This window comes from Sycon ciliatum, chromosome 10 (genome assembly GCF_964019385.1).
Source record: "Sycon ciliatum chromosome 10, ocSycCili1.1, whole genome shotgun sequence".
NCBI classification, from domain to species: Eukaryota; Metazoa; Porifera; class Calcarea; order Leucosolenida; family Sycettidae; genus Sycon; species Sycon ciliatum.
The window spans coordinates 26,344,721-26,365,481 of NC_088652.1; the positions used below are offsets into that span (position 1 = coordinate 26,344,721).

The 20,761-nt window shown below is 50.3% G+C and overlaps 1 protein-coding gene across 2 annotated transcripts; it reads left to right on the plus strand.

Moving 5' to 3' along the window:
* Positions 1–1,074: 1,074 nt before the first annotated feature.
* Positions 1,075–16,496, plus strand: LOC135826479 (dentin sialophosphoprotein-like). Of its 2 annotated transcripts, XM_065339088.1 has the most exons (3): positions 1,075–1,534; positions 4,967–5,103; positions 9,401–16,496. In XM_065339088.1, the coding sequence occupies exons 1-3, from the start codon at positions 1,458–1,460 to the stop codon at positions 15,910–15,912; spliced, it is 6,726 nt and encodes a 2,241-aa protein (XP_065195160.1). In that variant the 5' UTR covers positions 1,075–1,457; the 3' UTR covers positions 15,913–16,496. The 2 variants fall into 2 exon arrangements, with proteins under 2 accessions (XP_065195160.1, XP_065195161.1); XM_065339089.1 differs by lacking the exon at positions 1,075–1,534 and having other exon boundaries at positions 5,030–5,103; positions 9,312–16,496.
* The last annotated feature ends 4,265 nt before the right edge of the window (positions 16,497–20,761 follow it).

Sequence of the window (20,761 nt, forward strand, 5' to 3'; positions counted from 1 at the left end):
GGTCGTGATGACCAATAACAACGGCATAAAAGGCACACATTTTCAAATCCTATATATAGGATTTTGGGCCAGCAAATTAAGAGATAGACGCGTACCTAGGCAAAAACCGTTATGCCAGCATCTATACCACATAAAATCTGTGATTACTTTGTGCATAAATTATTAATTGGGCGTCTGTTATCCAATCGTTTAGAAACTACAATTATAATAATTATATGAGAGTAATTGTGGAGCGGACCTGAGCAATATTCTGAAAACTATTCTCAAAAAGTTCCAGCCAAATTTGAAATAATTCAAAAACACTGCGCGTCTACAGTTTTGAAATGGACTGCAGTGCGGGTGTTTTGCACCATGGCCTGGCACTGACTGACATACGTGGGGGGGGGGGGGGTAACAACAGTCTGGGCAGTCTTGATAATACCGTATTTTCCCCAATAAATGTACAGTACTTTTATTTTTTCAAAGGTGGTCAGACCTGTACTACTATAGGAGACTGTACTAGTATTGGAGACGTGTACTTTTATTGTTTCTGGAAAGATCGATTGCCTGGGTTGGGTGGCAAACAACTCGTGATAATGATGCTGTAAGCGGGCTGTAAATACACCCAACCATGGTAAGAATCAGTGTACAAAGACACAAAGATGATGAACGGGTAAGAAAAACGAAGTAAGGTGGACTCTGGTATCTGTACCCCACTAATGCCGATCACATCATTCCGGCGTGTACTATTATTGGAGACGTGTCCTTTTATATTTTCGATCCACACCCAACATGTACTACAATTGGGGACGTACTAGTAATGGAGACGTGTACGTTTAATGGGGAAAATACGGTAATTATTATGACTATGAGACTTGACATGACATGACATGACATTTTTTATTTTCTTATTTACTTGAAAAAGCACATAACCACCACACAGTGAGAGTCTTTGCCTGCCTACACTCTACAGTACATGATTGTGTCATAACCAGGGAGTCGTAAAAGCCCGGGTAGTACTCGTACAATACCATGGTATTGACTATTGTACTACTCCCGATCCATAATGACTGTCTGATGATGAGTGTTTATGAACACGAAACTCTGAGTTATGATGTTTGGTCTCTGTTGTTCTGCCTTGTTACTTACTGTATGACTCGAACAGCCGCAACGCGCAAGTGCGAACCACTGTCAGGTTTAGTACGTTTTTTTTAGTTTCGAATACTGGTGCGAACAACCAGTTACCTTGTTACTAGTAATAATTATCACTTTATCAGCAACAACTGGCCGCACGGGCAGCGGCACAAGCAAGGCTAATACTAGCAATGGCTACAATCATGTACACGTACCAAGTCCATGGTGTTTCAAACTGTTCGAGTGTGCCGGAGAGCGGGTAGATCGACCAGTGTCTCCGCGTAAGCTGCGTTTGCTAAGACCGACTGCCAGACACCGATTACGGATTTGCACTGCTGCTCGCCATGGCACCGAGTGATCCTCCGCAGCTCGCTCTCGCCGAACGCGAAGCCGATTCAAGCGGAGACGAAGACAGCACAAGGTAACTAATGTTACTTGCTACTTCGAGCTTCGAGCACTTGAAATTCAAAACTGCTCGCCATAGCGAAATATTTTACCATAATTAATTTTTTAATTTGAACTCGGACTACACAATCATACAGTAGTTGAAGAACAACCATACCAGCACCAGGTTTACCCAATCAGCCTAGATTGCTAGAATTTCACCAAACACAGCATAATACCAAGAGTTCATGAAAACCAGAGTGTGCAGCTTGGGGCCTTTTCTACTATGGGTGTCTGTCACGGCGGAATTCCGTGATTACATCATATTTGGCGCAGATCTGGGAAATGGTGTAGTGCGTACAACTGAGCTGCAGTTGTGCAGAAAGAGACCTGCTTGAATCCTGCTTGTACGCACTACATCACTAAAATGATGTAATCACGGAATTCCGCCGTGACAGCAACCCATCCGAGCTGCACACTCTGGTTTTCATGTACTCTTGATAATACCGGTATCAATCTGAATGTATGCACGGTAACTGAACAGCGCATGGACTGTAATACATGAAAATAAGAACGGTCTACAGAGGCGTCGGACACGGTACGGTCACCACCGTATTGACCGTACCACTTCTTGCCACATGACCATGTACCCCGTCCCGTGAATCGATAAAATACACTGATCTGGGCTGTAAATTCCCAAAATTTCCAAAATTTTCGACTCAGCACCCCTCCTCCTCGAGTAAATTGTGCTTCACATGGCTGACCGTACCACACTAAAATACTTTCCGATGGCCCTGGTCTAGGCTAGGAGGCAGTGCTGACTACCGTAGTTAGTCATTGCCGTAAAGTACCGCCAGAGCGCCGCGCCATCTCGTCCTTTCGCGGTCGTATTGTGGAGGTGGTGTCCTGTCTGTAGGTCATACGACACAAACCGTGTACACACATTGCACGTTGCGGAGTCAATCCGTACTCAATTTATCTTCGAGCGGACACGAGCTCCACACGAAACCTGACTAGTGTAAGTGTGACCTAAGTATACTAAGGTTCTCACACCACGGTACACATTTCGTTGTACTCTGCCAAACGACTTTCGTTTCCCTGGCTGTAAAATCAAGCTGGAGTGCTCTCGCGAGATCGAGACGAGGCGCTCTGGCGGTACTTTTCGGTACTCATAACTCACTTCGTCCTTCCTTTTTTGTCTAAAATTATTATTTTTTAATTATTTGAATTCGGACGGCAAGGCAATATTCATGCCTATGTAAGGGCACGTTTGGTTGGTACGACCTAGAACAGGATTCACCAGAACAGTTCGTTTGGTTGGGACTGCACCTGTTCTGGGTCGGCCAGAACATATTCTGCTTGCTCCGGCCTTGAGGCCAGAGCAGACCGAGCAGTTTCACTTTTTCACAGTGAAACCTGACGGGAACATCGATTTTGGTCCCAGATGATCACGTGCATACGCTTTTGGGTTGGATTCGTTGTACCGTACAAAGTGACCATGGTCACCCGTACGCATGTTCAAGAATGCACCAAAGTTTGGCACGTTTTTTTTCACAAAATGTCCTCTGATTCTCGAGTACGTTTGGTTGGCATGAGGCTGCTCCTTGTGCATCAGCTGTTCGATCCTGTTCTAGATTTTACCAACCAAACGCACCCCAAGAGGAGGGACACAGTCTTACGAGTTATGACTTGCGGCAAGAGTGCATACACAAGAGTATGCAACTGTGGTTATGGGTCAGTGCGCGGCGCGCTGCCTTCATTACGTAACTTGTCTTCATCACGCGCTGAAAGCATGCATTCAAACTCTCAATTTCTCGCACGAGCCCATCCGTTTTTGCTCGATTCGTTCCAGTACCTACACAATCTCTGAATTCTGGCGCGTGAACTCCAGTTCCGTACGAAAGTTCATTTCAAACTGGAGGGAAAGCGCGGTTTTTGATTTTCCGCAGTGCGCGGACTGCAGCTGAATGATGCAATGAAGGCAGCGCGCCGCGCATCTGGCCCATAGAAAAGAGATCACAGTTGCATACTCTTGTTTATGGACTCTTGCTAGCGGGTGTAATGAGATCATTATACAATCACGGATACACCTAATGCTCCAGCACGCACACAACTGACAAGGAGTACGAAGACATTCAACACCCTGACACCTAGCTCCAACATTGATATGTAATTGTTGGCATGCGCACGCCAACTACTGTCATTACTTCACAATTTCTACGTGTACTTTTGTATTCGGTACTTTCGGTGCGTCTGTTTCATGCCTAAAATTTCAATACACCGAACAAACACTAACACACATAATCCAATAGGGAACTGCTTCTCTGTACCTAACATTTCTGTTCACCTAACCTGGCCTGTTACCCTCATACCGAAAATATAGAGAATATAGAGCACCTGGCATTTCTGAAATTAGAGCACCTTCCAACTTGGACGGCTCAGGTTGGGAAGGTACATCGGGGGAGGAGGGGGGGGGGGGGGGAGGAAGCACAGGAAGATGAGTACTCGCTACGTTCCACGGCAGGGTTCTGGCCAAAGGTGTGTAGCCACTACACTGCCAGTCTGCGTATTGAGCAGAGAGAGGTGCTTTCTTGCAGGGTTGCCAAGTGGAAGGTTCGATGGACTTCCCGTGTGCTCTGGATGGCAGTCGTGAGCCAGTCAAGTGGCAAGTCAAGTCGGCGGGAAAAGCGCCAGCTTCAGTGTGGGGAGCGACAACCTTTCCTATATATTACTAGTAGCAAGAGTACATAACCAAGAGTGTGCAACTCCTATCTCGAGCTGCGATGGGTTCACCCACGGCGGAATTTTTTTATTGCGTCATTCTTTGGCTGAAGTATGATCAAGTGCGTATGCTTTCTGCGCGTGTTTGGTAGATACGGTGAGAGTTCATCGGTTTCAGGACAAATCGATCTATCGTCCGTTGTTCTGCTTCGACTACCGTAGCTGTGATGTACCAATTATTTGTACTTTGATCTCTGGCTACGCATGATGGCATCAGTGAGCCAAACAGCCGTCAAAGACTGATGTCTTACAAAACGTTCCGCCGTGGGCTGGGGTATCGTTGAGTTGCACACTCTTGGTTATGTACTCTTGCTAGTCGTCTAAATTCAAAAGTCACTACTTCAGGGTACTGAGTCGAATGGTCTTGTTCCGAGGAGTCTAATACGCTCCCTTCGTCACAATTATATTCCCAAACAAACTCGCTCTCGTCCCGAGAAATTGAGTGAGCGTGACCAACTAGATGGGGATTTGTGTGGAAAATGTCACCGTGAAAGCGTCACTTCGTTCTTATAGAAGCAAAGGCAAACGTGAAACTCCCAGAAACCCGATGTATTTCTGATGTGTGTGTGTGTGTGTATGCGCACGTGTGCATGCATGTGTGTGCGCGTACATGTATGTGCATGCATGTGTGCACATGTGTGTGTGTGTGTGTGTGTGTGTGTGTGTGTGTGTGTGTGTGTGTGCGTAGATTGCCCGTGATGTCGTCGAGGACCACAGCGCTGGTTGCCGTGGCTGCTGTAGCGGCCGGTGGTAGCTTGGTGATTTACGTCGGCGTGCCGTCTGGCCTATCACTGCTTGGCTTCAAAGGCGCTGGGATTTCTGCAGGTATCATGATAATTATGTATAGTATGTTCCGGAGAATAAGCCGCACTCTTAAACGCCAGTAATTCACCCGTAATGTGTCGGTGCTGCGTATATTACGATGGCCAGAGTAACGGTGTTAAATGGGGTGCTATTCTTTTATCGTGAATTTAACTCAACATCGTCTAATCATTATCCGTTATCCCCTTACTTGAATCTATCCGGCAGCAGAGAACCTGTGGGTGGACCTAATGGATCCACCGACTTGAACGTGACCATGCTTTATAGGAACTGGGGCAGATGCTTGTGTAGTGGTAGCCGAGTGGAGGCACGGTGCACAAATTAACTTTTAATCGAACTTCAGGTACATACCTGGATTATTATGTATATAAAAGAAGCGGCAGTAAAAAGAACTTTCTCCGGTACACACCTGGAGGTTGAGCAGCTCTTCTGTTCGGCTTTGTTGTTGTTATAAAAATCATGAAAACAGAAAGGGCAAGCAACTTTTATGCAACAGACCGCGTACCATAACGTACGGGGATACACTAAATATACGTCAGGTAAAGTTCCGTACTAGCCAGGCAGGGATACTACACTTGTACTTCGTGACGAAAACGGTGGTGCGGCTTATACTCCAGTGTAGCTTATACTCCAGTGTGGCTTATACTCCAGTGTGGCTTATACTCCAGTGTGGCTTATACTCCAGTGTGGCTTATACTCCAGTGTGGCTTATACTCCAGTGTGGCTTATACTCCAGTGTGGCTTATACTCCAGTGTGGCTTATACTCCAGTGTGGCTTATACTCCAGTGTGGCTTATACTCCAGTGTGGCTTATACTCCAGTGTGGCTTATACTCCAGTGTGGCTTATACTCCAGTGTGGCTTATACTCCAGTGTGGCTTATACTCCAGTGTGGCTTATACTCCAGTGTGGCTTATACTCCAGTGTGGCTTATACTCCAGTGTGGCTTATACTCCAGTGTGGCTTATACTCCAGTGTGGCTAAGGGTCGGGTTCCACTGCGGCTCCGCGGCTCCGCTGCTTCGCGGCACTTGGCTGCATGCAGCGGAGCAGCGCGGTTCCACTGACACTCGCCATTGGCGGTACCGCGGTCGTGGTCCACACTTTTTGATGACGTTTCACCTGCCTGCGCGCGCGCGCAAAATCAAAAAAATCCTCGTGTTCTGGCCTGCGCAACGAATTAAATTTTGAATTTTAAAATTCTGGCGTACGAAACAATGCAAAGTACGGGAAACAGGTCGAGCCGCGACCACGGCTCGCAGTTTTTGGTCAAGAATCGTAGCAAAAGCTCGCAGTGAGCCGCGGCCTCGCTGCTCCAGCTCGAGCCGCAGTCACTATGGTAATGATGACGTTTCAAGCCGCGAAAGACGAGCAGCGGAGCCGCAGTGGAACCCGGCCCTTATACTCCAGTGTGGCTTGTACTCCAGTGTGGCTTATACTCCAGTGTGGCTTACTGTATAAGCAGAAAATTTCGTCGGTCAATAATTTCGTCCAACTCCAAAGAAATGGAGTTCGTCCGGTTGTAAATTTCGTCCATGGATCATAAGAGTGTATTGAAAAGCTGGACACATCAATATTCGTCCGGCATTTAATTTAGTCCAAAAGCTCCTTGGACGAAAAAGACGAAATTAAATTCCAGACGAATATTTCTGCTTGTACAGTATACTCCAGTGCGGCTTATACTTCAGTGCGGCTTATACTCCAGTGTGGCTTATACTCCAGTGTGGCTTATACTCCAGTGTGGCTTATACTCCAGTGTGGCTTATACTCCAGTGTGGCTTATACTCCAGTGTGGCTTATACTCCAGTGTGGCTTATACTCCAGTGTGGCTTATACTCCAGTGTGGCTTATACTCCAGTGTGGCTTATACTCCAGTGTGGCTTATACTCCAGTGTGGCTTATACTCCAGTGTGGCTTATACTCCAGTGTGACTTATACTCCAGTGTGGCTTATACTCCAGTGTGGCTTATACTCCAGTGTGGCTTATACTCCAGTGTGGCTTATACTCCAGTGTGGCTTATACTCCAGTGTGGCTTATACTCCAGTGTGGCTTATACTCCAGTGTGGCTTATACTCCAGTGTGGATTATACTCCAGTGTGGCTTATACTCCAGTGTGGCTTATACTCCAGTGTGGCTTATACTCCAGTGTGGCTTATACTCCAGTGTGGCTTATACTCCAGTGTGGCTTATACTCCAGTGTGGCTTATACTCCAGTGTGGCTTATACTCCAGTGTGGCTTATACTCCAGTGTGGCTTATACTCCAGTGTGGCTTATACTCCAGTGTGGCTTATACTCCAGTGTGGCTTATACTCCAGTGTGGCTTATACTCCAGTGCTGCTTATACTCCAGTGTGGCTTATACTCCAGTGTGGCTTATACTCCAGTGTGGCTTATACTCCAGTGTGGCTTATACTCCAGTGTGGCTTATACTCCAGTGTGGCTTATACTCCAGTGTGGCTTATACTCCAGTGTGGCTTATACTCCAGTGTGGCTTATACTCCAGTGTGGCTTATACTCCAGTGTGGCTTATACTCCAGTGTGGCTTATACTCCAGTGTGGCTTATACTCCAGTGTGGCTTATACTCCAGTGCTGCTTATACTCCAGTGTGGCTTATACTCCAGTGTGGCTTATACTCCAGTGTGGCTTATACTCCAGTGTGGCTTATACTCCAGTGTGGCTTATACTCCAGTGCTGCTTATACTCCAGTGTGGCTTATACTCCAGTGTGGCTTATACTCCAGTGTGGCTTATACTCCAGTGTGGCTTATACTCCAGTGTGGCTTATACTCCAGTGTGGCTTATACTCCAGTGTGGCTTATACTCCAGTGCTGCTTATACTCCAGTGTGGCTTATACTCCAGTGTGGCTTATACTCCAGTGTGGCTTATACTCCAGTGTGGCTTATACTCCAGTGTGACTTATACTCCAGTGTGGCTTATACTCCAGTGTGGCTTATACTCCAGTGTGGCTTATACTCCAGTGTGGCTTATACTCCAGTGTGGCTTATACTCCAGTGTGGCTTATACTCCAGTGTGGCTTATACTCCAGTGCTGCTTATACTCCAGTGTGGCTTATACTCCAGTGTGGCTTATACTCCAGTGTGGCTTATACTCCAGTGTGGCTTATACTCCAGTGTGGCTTATACTCCAGTGTGGCTTATACTCCAGTGTGGCTTATACTCCAGTGTGGCTTATACTCCAGTGTGGCTTATACTCCAGTGTGGCTTATACTCCAGTGCGGCTTATACTCCAATGTGGCTTATACTCCAGTGTGGCTTATACTCCAGTGTGGCTTATACTCCAGTGTGGCTTATACTCCAGTGTGGCTTATACTCCAGTGTGGCTTATACTCCAGTGTGGCTTATACTCCAGTGTGGCTTATACTCCAGTGTGGCTTATACTCCAGTGTGGCTTATACTCCAGTGTGGCTTATACTCCAGTGTGGATTATACTCCAGTGTGGCTTATACTCCAGTGTGGCTTATACTCCAGTGTGGCTTATACTCCAGTGTGGCTTATACTCCAGTGTGGCTTACACTCCAGTGCGGCTTATACTCCAGTGCGGCTTATACTCCAGTGCGGCTTATACTCCAGTGTGGCTTATAGTCCAGTGTGGCTTATAGTCCCTGTAGATGTACGATATGACGGGGAGACATTCGTCCGCCTCAGCAGTACATACGTATGATTTGGTGGTCGAAAAGTTGTCCGGGCCATGGCCTGACCAACCCGACCGATCCTAGTTTCTTTTTTTTAAACCGTTCTCACACTGGTAACGGAATCACAGCCATTCCGTTCCCCGCGACGCAGGGCACAAAGGGCGAGGCTCGTTTGCTTACGGTACATTATTGAAAGAACACACGGCGGGAAAACAAAGACAACTGACTCCCGTGGGACGAACAACCAGACTGACAACATTGGACAAAAGGACTCTCGACTATAAAATCACGCATGCTCATATCACACATGCACGCGACTAGACGAAGACAGTTCGGGGAATGCCATCATACAGGAAATCAACATGTGGCTGAGTTGCAGTGTGTTGATTAATGATGTCATTACTCAACACACTGCAACTCAGCCACTTACGCATGGCTTAATCTCATCATTCGTATGAAATGGTGTGTTTGCTCTGTGGCTCGCCGTGCAAGTTCCAAAGTGATACGTGTGGTTGCTTATGTGTTTTAGGAGCTGCATCTGTGCCTTTGATCTTTGCAGGGTGATGGCGTTCCTACGGATGCTGAGAACTCAGTCTAACCGAGTCTCAAGCGAACAGCGACATTTTTTTCAATTGTTTATGTGTGCAGAATCCTACGCTAGTGCATGGATGTCTGCTGTTGCTATTGGCAACGGCGGTGGGGTGCCGGCTGGCAGCCTGATCTCCATATGCCAGTCAATTGGCGCAGCCGGGAAAGCGTGGGTGGCGGTGAAAACGGTTGCCGTGACGATCGGCGGACTAGGCGTGGGCGCAGCAAGTGCTGCTGGTGCCGACGCGGGTGCAGCTACCGCCGCCACTGCACTGGATGTTAACCAGTACGCACATGCCGTCGATGCGGCGGCCAGTCTGGGTGCGCTCAGTCGGAGCGTGGCCGACTTCACCGGTGACGCCGTCGATGCCGTTTGGAATGAGGACGGGCGCTTGGGCAGGCTTGCTACCGACGTCACCGCATCCTCATTGTCCATGGCCGGGAGGCTGCACGACTTGGCCAGTGACCTGTGGCCAACCAGTAGTGATGGATCCACCACCACCAGCAGCAGCAGCCATGATCAGCAGACGGGGAGAATGACCGGGGGCTCCGCGTCTTCAACTTCGTCACCCGGAGGACTGTTTGACTGGGCTAACAGCTTGTGGCAAGGCAGCAGCAGCAGCAGCAGCAGTAGCAGCAACGGCCACAGCAAAGCTGAGAAGACAGCAGGGAAGATGGCCACTGCTCCTTCACAAACATCAGCAGGGGGGCTGAGCGACTGGGCCAGCAGTGTGTGGCAAGGCAGCGACAACAGTAACAGCAACAGCAACAATGCGGAGCGCACAGCGAAGATGAGTAAGACCTCCACGCCTTCACAATCGTCAGCTGGGGGGCTGAGCAGCTGGGCGAGCAGTGCGTGGCAAGGAAGCAACAGCGACAGCAGCAGCCGCAGTAGCACTGAGGCTGACCACACAGGGGAGAGAAGCAAGACGTCCGGGCCGTCACAGTCATCATCCGCCGGGGGACTGAGTGGCTGGGCCAGCAGTGTGTGGCAAGGAAGCAACGGCAGCAGCGACAGCAGCAGCAACAGCAGCAATGCAACGTGTACTGGCCCTACATCCAGCGATGGTGTCAGTGGCTGGGCCAGCAGTGTGTGGCAAGGAAGCAACAGCAACAGCAGCAGCAATACAAAGCCTGCAGGCGCTACATCTAGTGATGGTGTGGGTGGCTGGGCCAGCAGTGTGTGGCAAGGAAGCGACAGCAGCAACAGCGACAGCAGCAGCAATGCAAAGCGTGCAGGCTCTACATCTAGTGATGGTGTGGGTGGCTGGGCCCGCAGTGTGTGGCAAGGAAGCGACAGCAACAGCAGCAGCAGCAGCAGTAACAATGTAAAGCCTGCAGGCGCTACATCTAGTGATGGTGTGGGTGGCTGGGCCAGCAGTGTGTGGCAAGGAAGCGACAGCAGCAGCAGCAGCAACAGCAGCAATGCAAAGCGTACATGCGCTACATCTAGCTATGGTGTGGGTGGCTGGGCCAGCAGTGTGTGGCAAGGAAGCAGCAGCAGCAGCGACAGCAGCAGCAGCAACAGCAGCGACAGCAGCAGCAGCAATGCAAAGCGTACAGGCTCTACATCTAGTGATGGTGTGAGTGGCTGGGTCAGCAGTGTGTGGCAAGGGAGTGACAGCGACAGCAGCAGCAGCAATGCAAAGCGTACAGGCTCTACATCTAGTGATGGTGTCAGTGGCTGGGTCAGCAGTGCGTGGCAAGGAAGCGACAGCAGCAGCAGCAATGCAAAGCGTACAGGCTCTACATCCAGCGATGATGTGAGTGGCTGGGTCAGCAGTGTGTGGCAAGGGAGTGACAGCGACAGCAGCAGCAGCAAAAGCAGCAGCAAAAGCAGCAGCAGCAACAGCAGCGACAGCAGCAGCAGCAATGCAAAGCGTACAGGCTCTACATCTAGTGATGGTGTGAGTGGCTGGGTCAGCAGTGTGTGGCAAGGGAGTGACAGCGACAGCAGCAGCAGCAGCAGCAGTAGCAGCAACGGCCACAGCAAAGCTGAGAAGACAGCAGGGAAGATGGCCACTGCTCCTTCACAAACATCAGCAGGGGGGCTGAGCGACTGGGCCAGCAGTGTGTGGCAAGGCAGCGACAACAGTAACAGCAACAGCAACAATGCGGAGCGCACAGCGAAGATGAGTAAGACCTCCACGCCTTCACAATCGTCAGCTGGGGGGCTGAGCAGCTGGGCGAGCAGTGCGTGGCAAGGAAGCAACAGCGACAGCAGCAGCCGCAGTAGCACTGAGGCTGACCACACAGGGGAGAGAAGCAAGACGTCCGGGCCGTCACAGTCATCATCCGCCGGGGGACTGAGTGGCTGGGCCAGCAGTGTGTGGCAAGGAAGCAACGGCAGCAGCGACAGCAGCAGCAACAGCAGCAATGCAACGTGTACTGGCCCTACATCCAGCGATGGTGTCAGTGGCTGGGCCAGCAGTGTGTGGCAAGGAAGCAACAGCAACAGCAGCAGCAATACAAAGCCTGCAGGCGCTACATCTAGTGATGGTGTGGGTGGCTGGGCCAGCAGTGTGTGGCAAGGAAGCGACAGCAGCAACAGCGACAGCAGCAGCAATGCAAAGCGTGCAGGCTCTACATCTAGTGATGGTGTGGGTGGCTGGGCCCGCAGTGTGTGGCAAGGAAGCGACAGCAACAGCAGCAGCAGCAGCAGTAACAATGTAAAGCCTGCAGGCGCTACATCTAGTGATGGTGTGGGTGGCTGGGCCAGCAGTGTGTGGCAAGGAAGCGACAGCAGCAGCAGCAGCAACAGCAGCAATGCAAAGCGTACATGCGCTACATCTAGCTATGGTGTGGGTGGCTGGGCCAGCAGTGTGTGGCAAGGAAGCAGCAGCAGCAGCGACAGCAGCAGCAGCAACAGCAGCGACAGCAGCAGCAGCAATGCAAAGCGTACAGGCTCTACATCTAGTGATGGTGTGAGTGGCTGGGTCAGCAGTGTGTGGCAAGGGAGTGACAGCGACAGCAGCAGCAGCAATGCAAAGCGTACAGGCTCTACATCTAGTGATGGTGTCAGTGGCTGGGTCAGCAGTGCGTGGCAAGGAAGCGACAGCAGCAGCAGCAATGCAAAGCGTACAGGCTCTACATCCAGCGATGATGTGAGTGGCTGGGTCAGCAGTGTGTGGCAAGGGAGTGACAGCGACAGCAGCAGCAGCAAAAGCAGCAGCAAAAGCAGCAGCAGCAACAGCAGCGACAGCAGCAGCAGCAATGCAAAGCGTACAGGCTCTACATCTAGTGATGGTGTGAGTGGCTGGGTCAGCAGTGTGTGGCAAGGGAGTGACAGCGACAGCAGCAGCAGCAGCAGCAGTAGCAGCAACGGCCACAGCAAAGCTGAGAAGACAGCAGGGAAGATGGCCACTGCTCCTTCACAAACATCAGCAGGGGGGCTGAGCGACTGGGCCAGCAGTGTGTGGCAAGGCAGCGACAACAGTAACAGCAACAGCAACAATGCGGAGCGCACAGCGAAGATGAGTAAGACCTCCACGCCTTCACAATCGTCAGCTGGGGGGCTGAGCAGCTGGGCGAGCAGTGCGTGGCAAGGAAGCAACAGCGACAGCAGCAGCCGCAGTAGCACTGAGGCTGACCACACAGGGGAGAGAAGCAAGACGTCCGGGCCGTCACAGTCATCATCCGCCGGGGGACTGAGTGGCTGGGCCAGCAGTGTGTGGCAAGGAAGCAACGGCAGCAGCGACAGCAGCAGCAACAGCAGCAATGCAACGTGTACTGGCCCTACATCCAGCGATGGTGTCAGTGGCTGGGCCAGCAGTGTGTGGCAAGGAAGCAACAGCAACAGCAGCAGCAATACAAAGCCTGCAGGCGCTACATCTAGTGATGGTGTGGGTGGCTGGGCCAGCAGTGTGTGGCAAGGAAGCGACAGCAGCAACAGCGACAGCAGCAGCAATGCAAAGCGTGCAGGCTCTACATCTAGTGATGGTGTGGGTGGCTGGGCCCGCAGTGTGTGGCAAGGAAGCGACAGCAACAGCAGCAGCAGCAGCAGTAACAATGTAAAGCCTGCAGGCGCTACATCTAGTGATGGTGTGGGTGGCTGGGCCAGCAGTGTGTGGCAAGGAAGCGACAGCAGCAGCAGCAGCAACAGCAGCAATGCAAAGCGTACATGCGCTACATCTAGCTATGGTGTGGGTGGCTGGGCCAGCAGTGTGTGGCAAGGAAGCAGCAGCAGCAGCGACAGCAGCAGCAGCAACAGCAGCGACAGCAGCAGCAGCAATGCAAAGCGTACAGGCTCTACATCTAGTGATGGTGTGAGTGGCTGGGTCAGCAGTGTGTGGCAAGGGAGTGACAGCGACAGCAGCAGCAGCAATGCAAAGCGTACAGGCTCTACATCTAGTGATGGTGTCAGTGGCTGGGTCAGCAGTGCGTGGCAAGGAAGCGACAGCAGCAGCAGCAATGCAAAGCGTACAGGCTCTACATCCAGCGATGATGTGAGTGGCTGGGTCAGCAGTGTGTGGCAAGGGAGTGACAGCGACAGCAGCAGCAGCAAAAGCAGCAGCAAAAGCAGCAGCAGCAACAGCAGCGACAGCAGCAGCAGCAATGCAAAGCGTACAGGCTCTACATCTAGTGATGGTGTGAGTGGCTGGGTCAGCAGTGTGTGGCAAGGGAGTGACAGCGACAGCAGCAGCAGCAGCAGCAGTAGCAGCAACGGCCACAGCAAAGCTGAGAAGACAGCAGGGAAGATGGCCACTGCTCCTTCACAAACATCAGCAGGGGGGCTGAGCGACTGGGCCAGCAGTGTGTGGCAAGGCAGCGACAACAGTAACAGCAACAGCAACAATGCGGAGCGCACAGCGAAGATGAGTAAGACCTCCACGCCTTCACAATCGTCAGCTGGGGGGCTGAGCAGCTGGGCGAGCAGTGCGTGGCAAGGAAGCAACAGCGACAGCAGCAGCCGCAGTAGCACTGAGGCTGACCACACAGGGGAGAGAAGCAAGACGTCCGGGCCGTCACAGTCATCATCCGCCGGGGGACTGAGTGGCTGGGCCAGCAGTGTGTGGCAAGGAAGCAACGGCAGCAGCGACAGCAGCAGCAACAGCAGCAATGCAACGTGTACTGGCCCTACATCCAGCGATGGTGTCAGTGGCTGGGCCAGCAGTGTGTGGCAAGGAAGCAACAGCAACAGCAGCAGCAATACAAAGCCTGCAGGCGCTACATCTAGTGATGGTGTGGGTGGCTGGGCCAGCAGTGTGTGGCAAGGAAGCGACAGCAGCAACAGCGACAGCAGCAGCAATGCAAAGCGTGCAGGCTCTACATCTAGTGATGGTGTGGGTGGCTGGGCCCGCAGTGTGTGGCAAGGAAGCGACAGCAACAGCAGCAGCAGCAGCAGTAACAATGTAAAGCCTGCAGGCGCTACATCTAGTGATGGTGTGGGTGGCTGGGCCAGCAGTGTGTGGCAAGGAAGCGACAGCAGCAGCAGCAGCAACAGCAGCAATGCAAAGCGTACATGCGCTACATCTAGCTATGGTGTGGGTGGCTGGGCCAGCAGTGTGTGGCAAGGAAGCAGCAGCAGCAGCGACAGCAGCAGCAGCAACAGCAGCGACAGCAGCAGCAGCAATGCAAAGCGTACAGGCTCTACATCTAGTGATGGTGTGAGTGGCTGGGTCAGCAGTGTGTGGCAAGGGAGTGACAGCGACAGCAGCAGCAGCAATGCAAAGCGTACAGGCTCTACATCTAGTGATGGTGTCAGTGGCTGGGTCAGCAGTGCGTGGCAAGGAAGCGACAGCAGCAGCAGCAATGCAAAGCGTACAGGCTCTACATCCAGCGATGATGTGAGTGGCTGGGTCAGCAGTGTGTGGCAAGGGAGTGACAGCGACAGCAGCAGCAGCAAAAGCAGCAGCAAAAGCAGCAGCAGCAACAGCAGCGACAGCAGCAGCAGCAATGCAAAGCGTACAGGCTCTACATCTAGTGATGGTGTGAGTGGCTGGGTCAGCAGTGTGTGGCAAGGGAGTGACAGCGACAGCAGCAGCAGCAATGCAAAGCGTACAGGCTCTACATCTAGTGATGGTGTCAGTGGCTGGGTCAGCAGTGCGTGGCAAGGAAGCGACAGCAGCAGCAGCAATGCAAAGCGTACAGGCTCTACATCCAGCGATGATGTGAGTGGCTGGGTCAGCAGTGTGTGGCAAGGGAGTGACAGCGACAGCAGCAGCAGCAAAAGCAGCAGCAAAAGCAGCAGCAATGCAAAGCGTTCAGGCAGTACATCTAGTGATGGTGTGAGTGGCTGGGCCAGCAGTGTGTGGCAAGGAAGCGACAGCAGCAGCAGCAACAGCAATGCAAAGCGTACTGGCCCTACATCCAGGGATGGTGTGGGTGGCTGGGCCAGCAGTGTGTGGCAAGGAAGCGACAGCAACAGTAGCAGCAATACAAAGCCTGCAGGCGCTACATCTAGTGATGGTGTGGGTGGCTGGGCCAGCAGTGTGTGGCAAGGAAGCGGCAGCGACAGCAACAGCAGCAGCCATGCAAAGCGTACAGGCGCTACATCTAGTGATGGTGTCAGTGGCTGGGCCAGCAGTGTGTGGCAAGGAAGCAACAGCAGCAGCGGCAGCAAAAGAAAATGATTCTTGACAGATGGAGACACTAGTTTGCATGTAACACAGCTTGACAGGTAATGGTGTGAGGGGGGGGGGGGGGTGATGGCTATCGATGTATACTTTGTTGAGTACATGGATAACGACATCAGTCGAGTAAACAACAAACAACTCGTGAATATGTACAGAAGCTGTCATTCACACTTTTACTTTTAGATTTGCCTCAGGACGCAGTCATTCATGCTTTGCACTGCCGCCATTTACAACTTTTAGATTTGCGCCATGCTGCAGCTATTTACACTTTGCTTTGTGAGTATATGAACCAATACTGATCCAGATTTCTCATTACTGTTTTCTGATGATCGCTCAGTGCGTGAAACTCGGAGTAAAAACACTTTCTCTGTCCTCGTATTGTTTGAAGCTATAGTGCGTTTCAAAAGTATAGACCTCTAGTATAGACCTCTAGACTTTTTAGAATAATTCAAATTTGGTTTGAGCTTTTTGAGAAATTTCTTCGGAATATTGCTCAGGCAGCTCACGCAATTTTTCTCATATAAATTTCTAAGCGATTGGATAACGGACGCCCAATTTCGAAAAATGTATGCACAAAGTGATCACAGATTTCTATGTGGTATAGACACTTTTCTCGTGCCCAATTGAGGGTCTTAATTCACAAGGTTGACTGTGCATGAGTGTGTTTGATGTGCATCACACTAGAGAGAGAGAGAGAGAGAGAGTGAGCTGTTCTTTCCTTTACGGCAGTGTTGGAGCTAGGTCCCTGAACGTTGAATGCCTCAGTACTCCTCGCAAGTTTTGCGCCATTTTGTCACACTCGCTGACTGTATGATCTGGTTACGTTGGTGGACAGTTACAGTATTCATACAAGTAATTTGTAACATGTTTGTCCTTAGCTTCACCAATCACCATAGCTCAGTGGTTGGTTGGACCGGCGTAAGCGCCATGTCGTTCATAGTATTACTTGTGCATAATAAATTAATAATGTTTCGCTTCTCCGCAAATGTTTCCACAATGTTGTTTGTCCCAATGCGATACAGCAGCGAGTAAGGGAGGCCAAGGCTTGCCATTCGCTATCCATAGAGATTTCATTTGTTCATCATGGTATCATGTCGGCGACATTTGTCCTATTCATAGCTTTGTTGAAACTTCTTTCTCCGAAACGGCTTTTTGTATAACTCTCAGTAGGCTGCTCCTGCGCTGCTGCATTACGCATTGCACGCTACTTTTCGTAGTTAGAGCACTCTGGTGTTAGAGCGAAGACGGCTATCTTTTAAAATGTCTGTGGTGCCTCCTTTGCACCATGGCTAGTAGCTCGGCTTGCAGCTTGTAGCTGTATTGATGAGGCCTTCATGGCCGAAACAGCTTGCTGTCTACAGCATTGGGAATATGTATAATATAAAAATATAAAGGCATATTAATGGTGCGGCGGGTTCCAGTGTGGCCAGTGAATAAATAAGTTACAAGGAATGGAAGTACAATAGTTGGTCGGTTGCTTACATTACTGGTGTCGGGGGAAATGCATTCTGTACATCTATAGAGGCTCCAAGCATCGATTTTCGGCGAATTTAGTCCGAAAAGATCGGTGATTTCTTCAAAACCACTGTTTTCGGCGAATTTGTCGGCCAGCCAATCAAAAATGTTGGGAAATGCCTAGTGGAGCCGCTTCAAGCTGAGTGGAGCCCTTAGTAACAATTTCGCTTGGGAAGCTCGGCTCCATCGACGAGAGAAAACGGGAAGGAGCGAGAAGCATAAGCTGGTGCTTTCCTGTCCAGGACATGCTGCAGCTGCAGTGCCTTTGTTTGTGCCTAATGGTTGCTCCATGTTGTAGTTGCTGTGTTTACGTTATTTTAAATTAATTCGCAAACTAAACGGGCAGATCTGCCCAATGAAAAGTTGGCGAATGCAGATAGAAAGCAGTAATTAATGAAATTGGGGAGGGATGTAATAAGGATAGAGGTGGAGAGAAACTAAGCCAGCTGATCATCAAACAGGACGTTTGGTACTCTAGGTACTAAGGGTGTGCGGGGTCATCAGGCTGGCGGAGCGTGGAGATGGCACGTTCAATATTGCTGGGTAAGGTGTTCTACAGCTGGGCGCCCCGGAACGCGAGGCAACCCTTGCCGAACCTGGTGCAAACTGGCGGTTGGCGCAGACCCATGGTGGAGTGCAACCTAGTTGGGCCAGCTGACGAAGGAACTAGGAGGGCTTGCAGTAGCAGATCAGAACTTGCGTGCCCATTCCGAGACATCCAGACAAGAACGATGAACTTCTGCCTGAATATCTCGGATACTCTGCATGCGTCCAATTATTTCAGCAGGAGGGTGTGTACAATGTTGGGACAGCATTATTTGCAGCTGAACTCGTCCTGAGGGTCCCCCCCCCCCCCCCACACACACACAATTGTGACCAGTATGAATAGGCAGACAAACCAGTCTCACTATTTCCCTGACACAGGTGTGAAATTCTCCGCGAAGTCCATGTTTGAAATGACAGCTGTGAGTTGAAGTGGATATCCACCGACTGATCCCTACTGTGGAAGCATAAAACGGAAGGAAATGTCCACCGACTGATCCCTACTGTGGAAGCATAAAACGGAAGGAAATGTCCAACCGAATTTTCGACCATTTCTGTCCCCCAGGTTGTTCATGACGTTTACCGGTACCGGTATGTTTGTAAATGCACGTTGTCATTGGGCTCGGATACTAATGGTTTCGTTACAGCCAGTATACATGGTATACATGAACGCCATCACTAGCCAGGATTTTCATGTGCAAGCACAATGACTATGCAGCATGCTGATGTGTTTGTGCTGGCATTTTATTGTTGAAGCCTTGAGGTACCCCAGGTAGATTCACAATGACGAGAATAATGAATCGGGGACACTGGTATCCATCCGTTCCTCCATGGGAAACTACATTGCACATGTACATGTCATGTGCATGAGTATTACTATTAGTTCCGCTGAAGGAAGACTGACGAGTGACGTGATAATGATTCTGACGGCTGCGTAGCATGCAGCAGCGTGTCAGCAGCTCCGTGGTCGGAAGCTAAAACAATAAAAAGCCTATGATATTTATGTCACATTATGTGTATGATGGCATCATGCCATTCATGTGTGGTACCACAATGTACGTCTCTGCACTGCACACTGCAGCCTAAAAATAGTCCCTATGAACCAGTACCCCAACCAGTGCCAGTGGCTGAGCCTCCACAACTCGTAACGATCGTGTTGCTTGCAGGGTGCAGCAATCAGCTTACGCGCACACCGGAACCTCGCTGGAAACTAATTATTTCGCAGACAAGCAAGCACAACGTCGACCCAACAGATGGTCTCAGGCCGGAAACGTCCTAAAGTAAGCACTGGTATATTCAGCTATCATCGTTGTAACTAATGCGATGATGTACAGTCATATAGTTTCATGTCCATAGGCAACCATCAGACAACTGATACTAGTAATGGTTGAACAGGCAAGATCCGATTCTATACTAAATGCACAATCATGACTTGTGTTTAAAGTTATGGAGAAATGTTTGCGTGACTGTGGATGCGATGACAGCATACCGTCCGGAGTATCACCAGATTCTGCGAATGCGACGGTCAGTTCCAGTATACTGTTCCAAAGGGCATGGCACTGATGATCATTACAATGTGTACTATAATACAATATTCCGGACAGTAGTGCAAAGCCGGAACAAGCACTACAAGTACAACAGTACACGTACCAGTCTGCTTCCAAGGAGTAGTAGTATTTGCTCCATCTACACTGTAGGGTTTATCGGGTGTTAGCGGCCGTCGTGAGTTCCCTTCGGGAACGGATACGATAATTTACTTTTACTTTTTTTACTTTACACTGTATTTCACATCTCTATTTCAATTTTCCTAATAAAGATCGCGTCAGCACTACAAGTCTGCGGAACAATGGCTGTCATTGCATCACTGCATATTGTGTGCATGTGCATGTACATGTAGGTGCAGTACATGTGTTTGCTATTGCCTTCCCACTTCTGCTTTTTCTCCGCATCAAACCGCATATCACAAACTATTGCAAGCTACCATGCAGCCGACCTCGACTAGGTCAGCAAAAAAATGATTGAGAAACAGAGGGCACCAGGTTCAAGTCCTGCTTGGCCAGCAGCTCAGCAAAAAAAGAAAGAAAGAAACTGTATGAACTTGAAGGAAGTCAGTGCCAAAGGAGGTGTCGCTTTGCTGGTGGTGCGCTATTACGGGCTATGTCGATAAACCCTTGCAAAAAGTGCTCAATACCAGGAGCTAGGCCATAGCCATGAAGCTCTGAGTATCAACATACATGCACACACACACACACACACACACACACACACACACACACACACACACACACACACACACACACACACACACACACACACACACACACACACACACACACACACACATGCACACACACCACACACACCTCTATAGTATAAGCAGCCCAGACTACCGGTGCACTGTCATCAAATTAATTTTCTCTTTTCTAAACGATTTCTTCACATGGACAATCCAGCATCACATGCAGTAGAGCGCAAAAGAGACAGAAGCGAAAAGGTTAGCATTGCTGCCCTGTGTACGCGAACTGGTCTAACCACGCGAACGCGAACTGACAGAAGATCACCAGCTATCTCGGCGAGCAAAATGAATGCTTGAGCCGGGAGTTGACCTGCTTCAACGACTACCCACTTTCGGCACTCTGATGACGATTATTCCGTCTTAGACTTGGAGGAAGGGCCAAGGTTAGAATTACAAGGAGATAAGGAAAAGATCAGGAAGGCCAGTGGCTTACAAACTCCCTGTGCCGAAAGGCGAGCTCCCGCCCCTACATGTACATGTACATGGCTACTT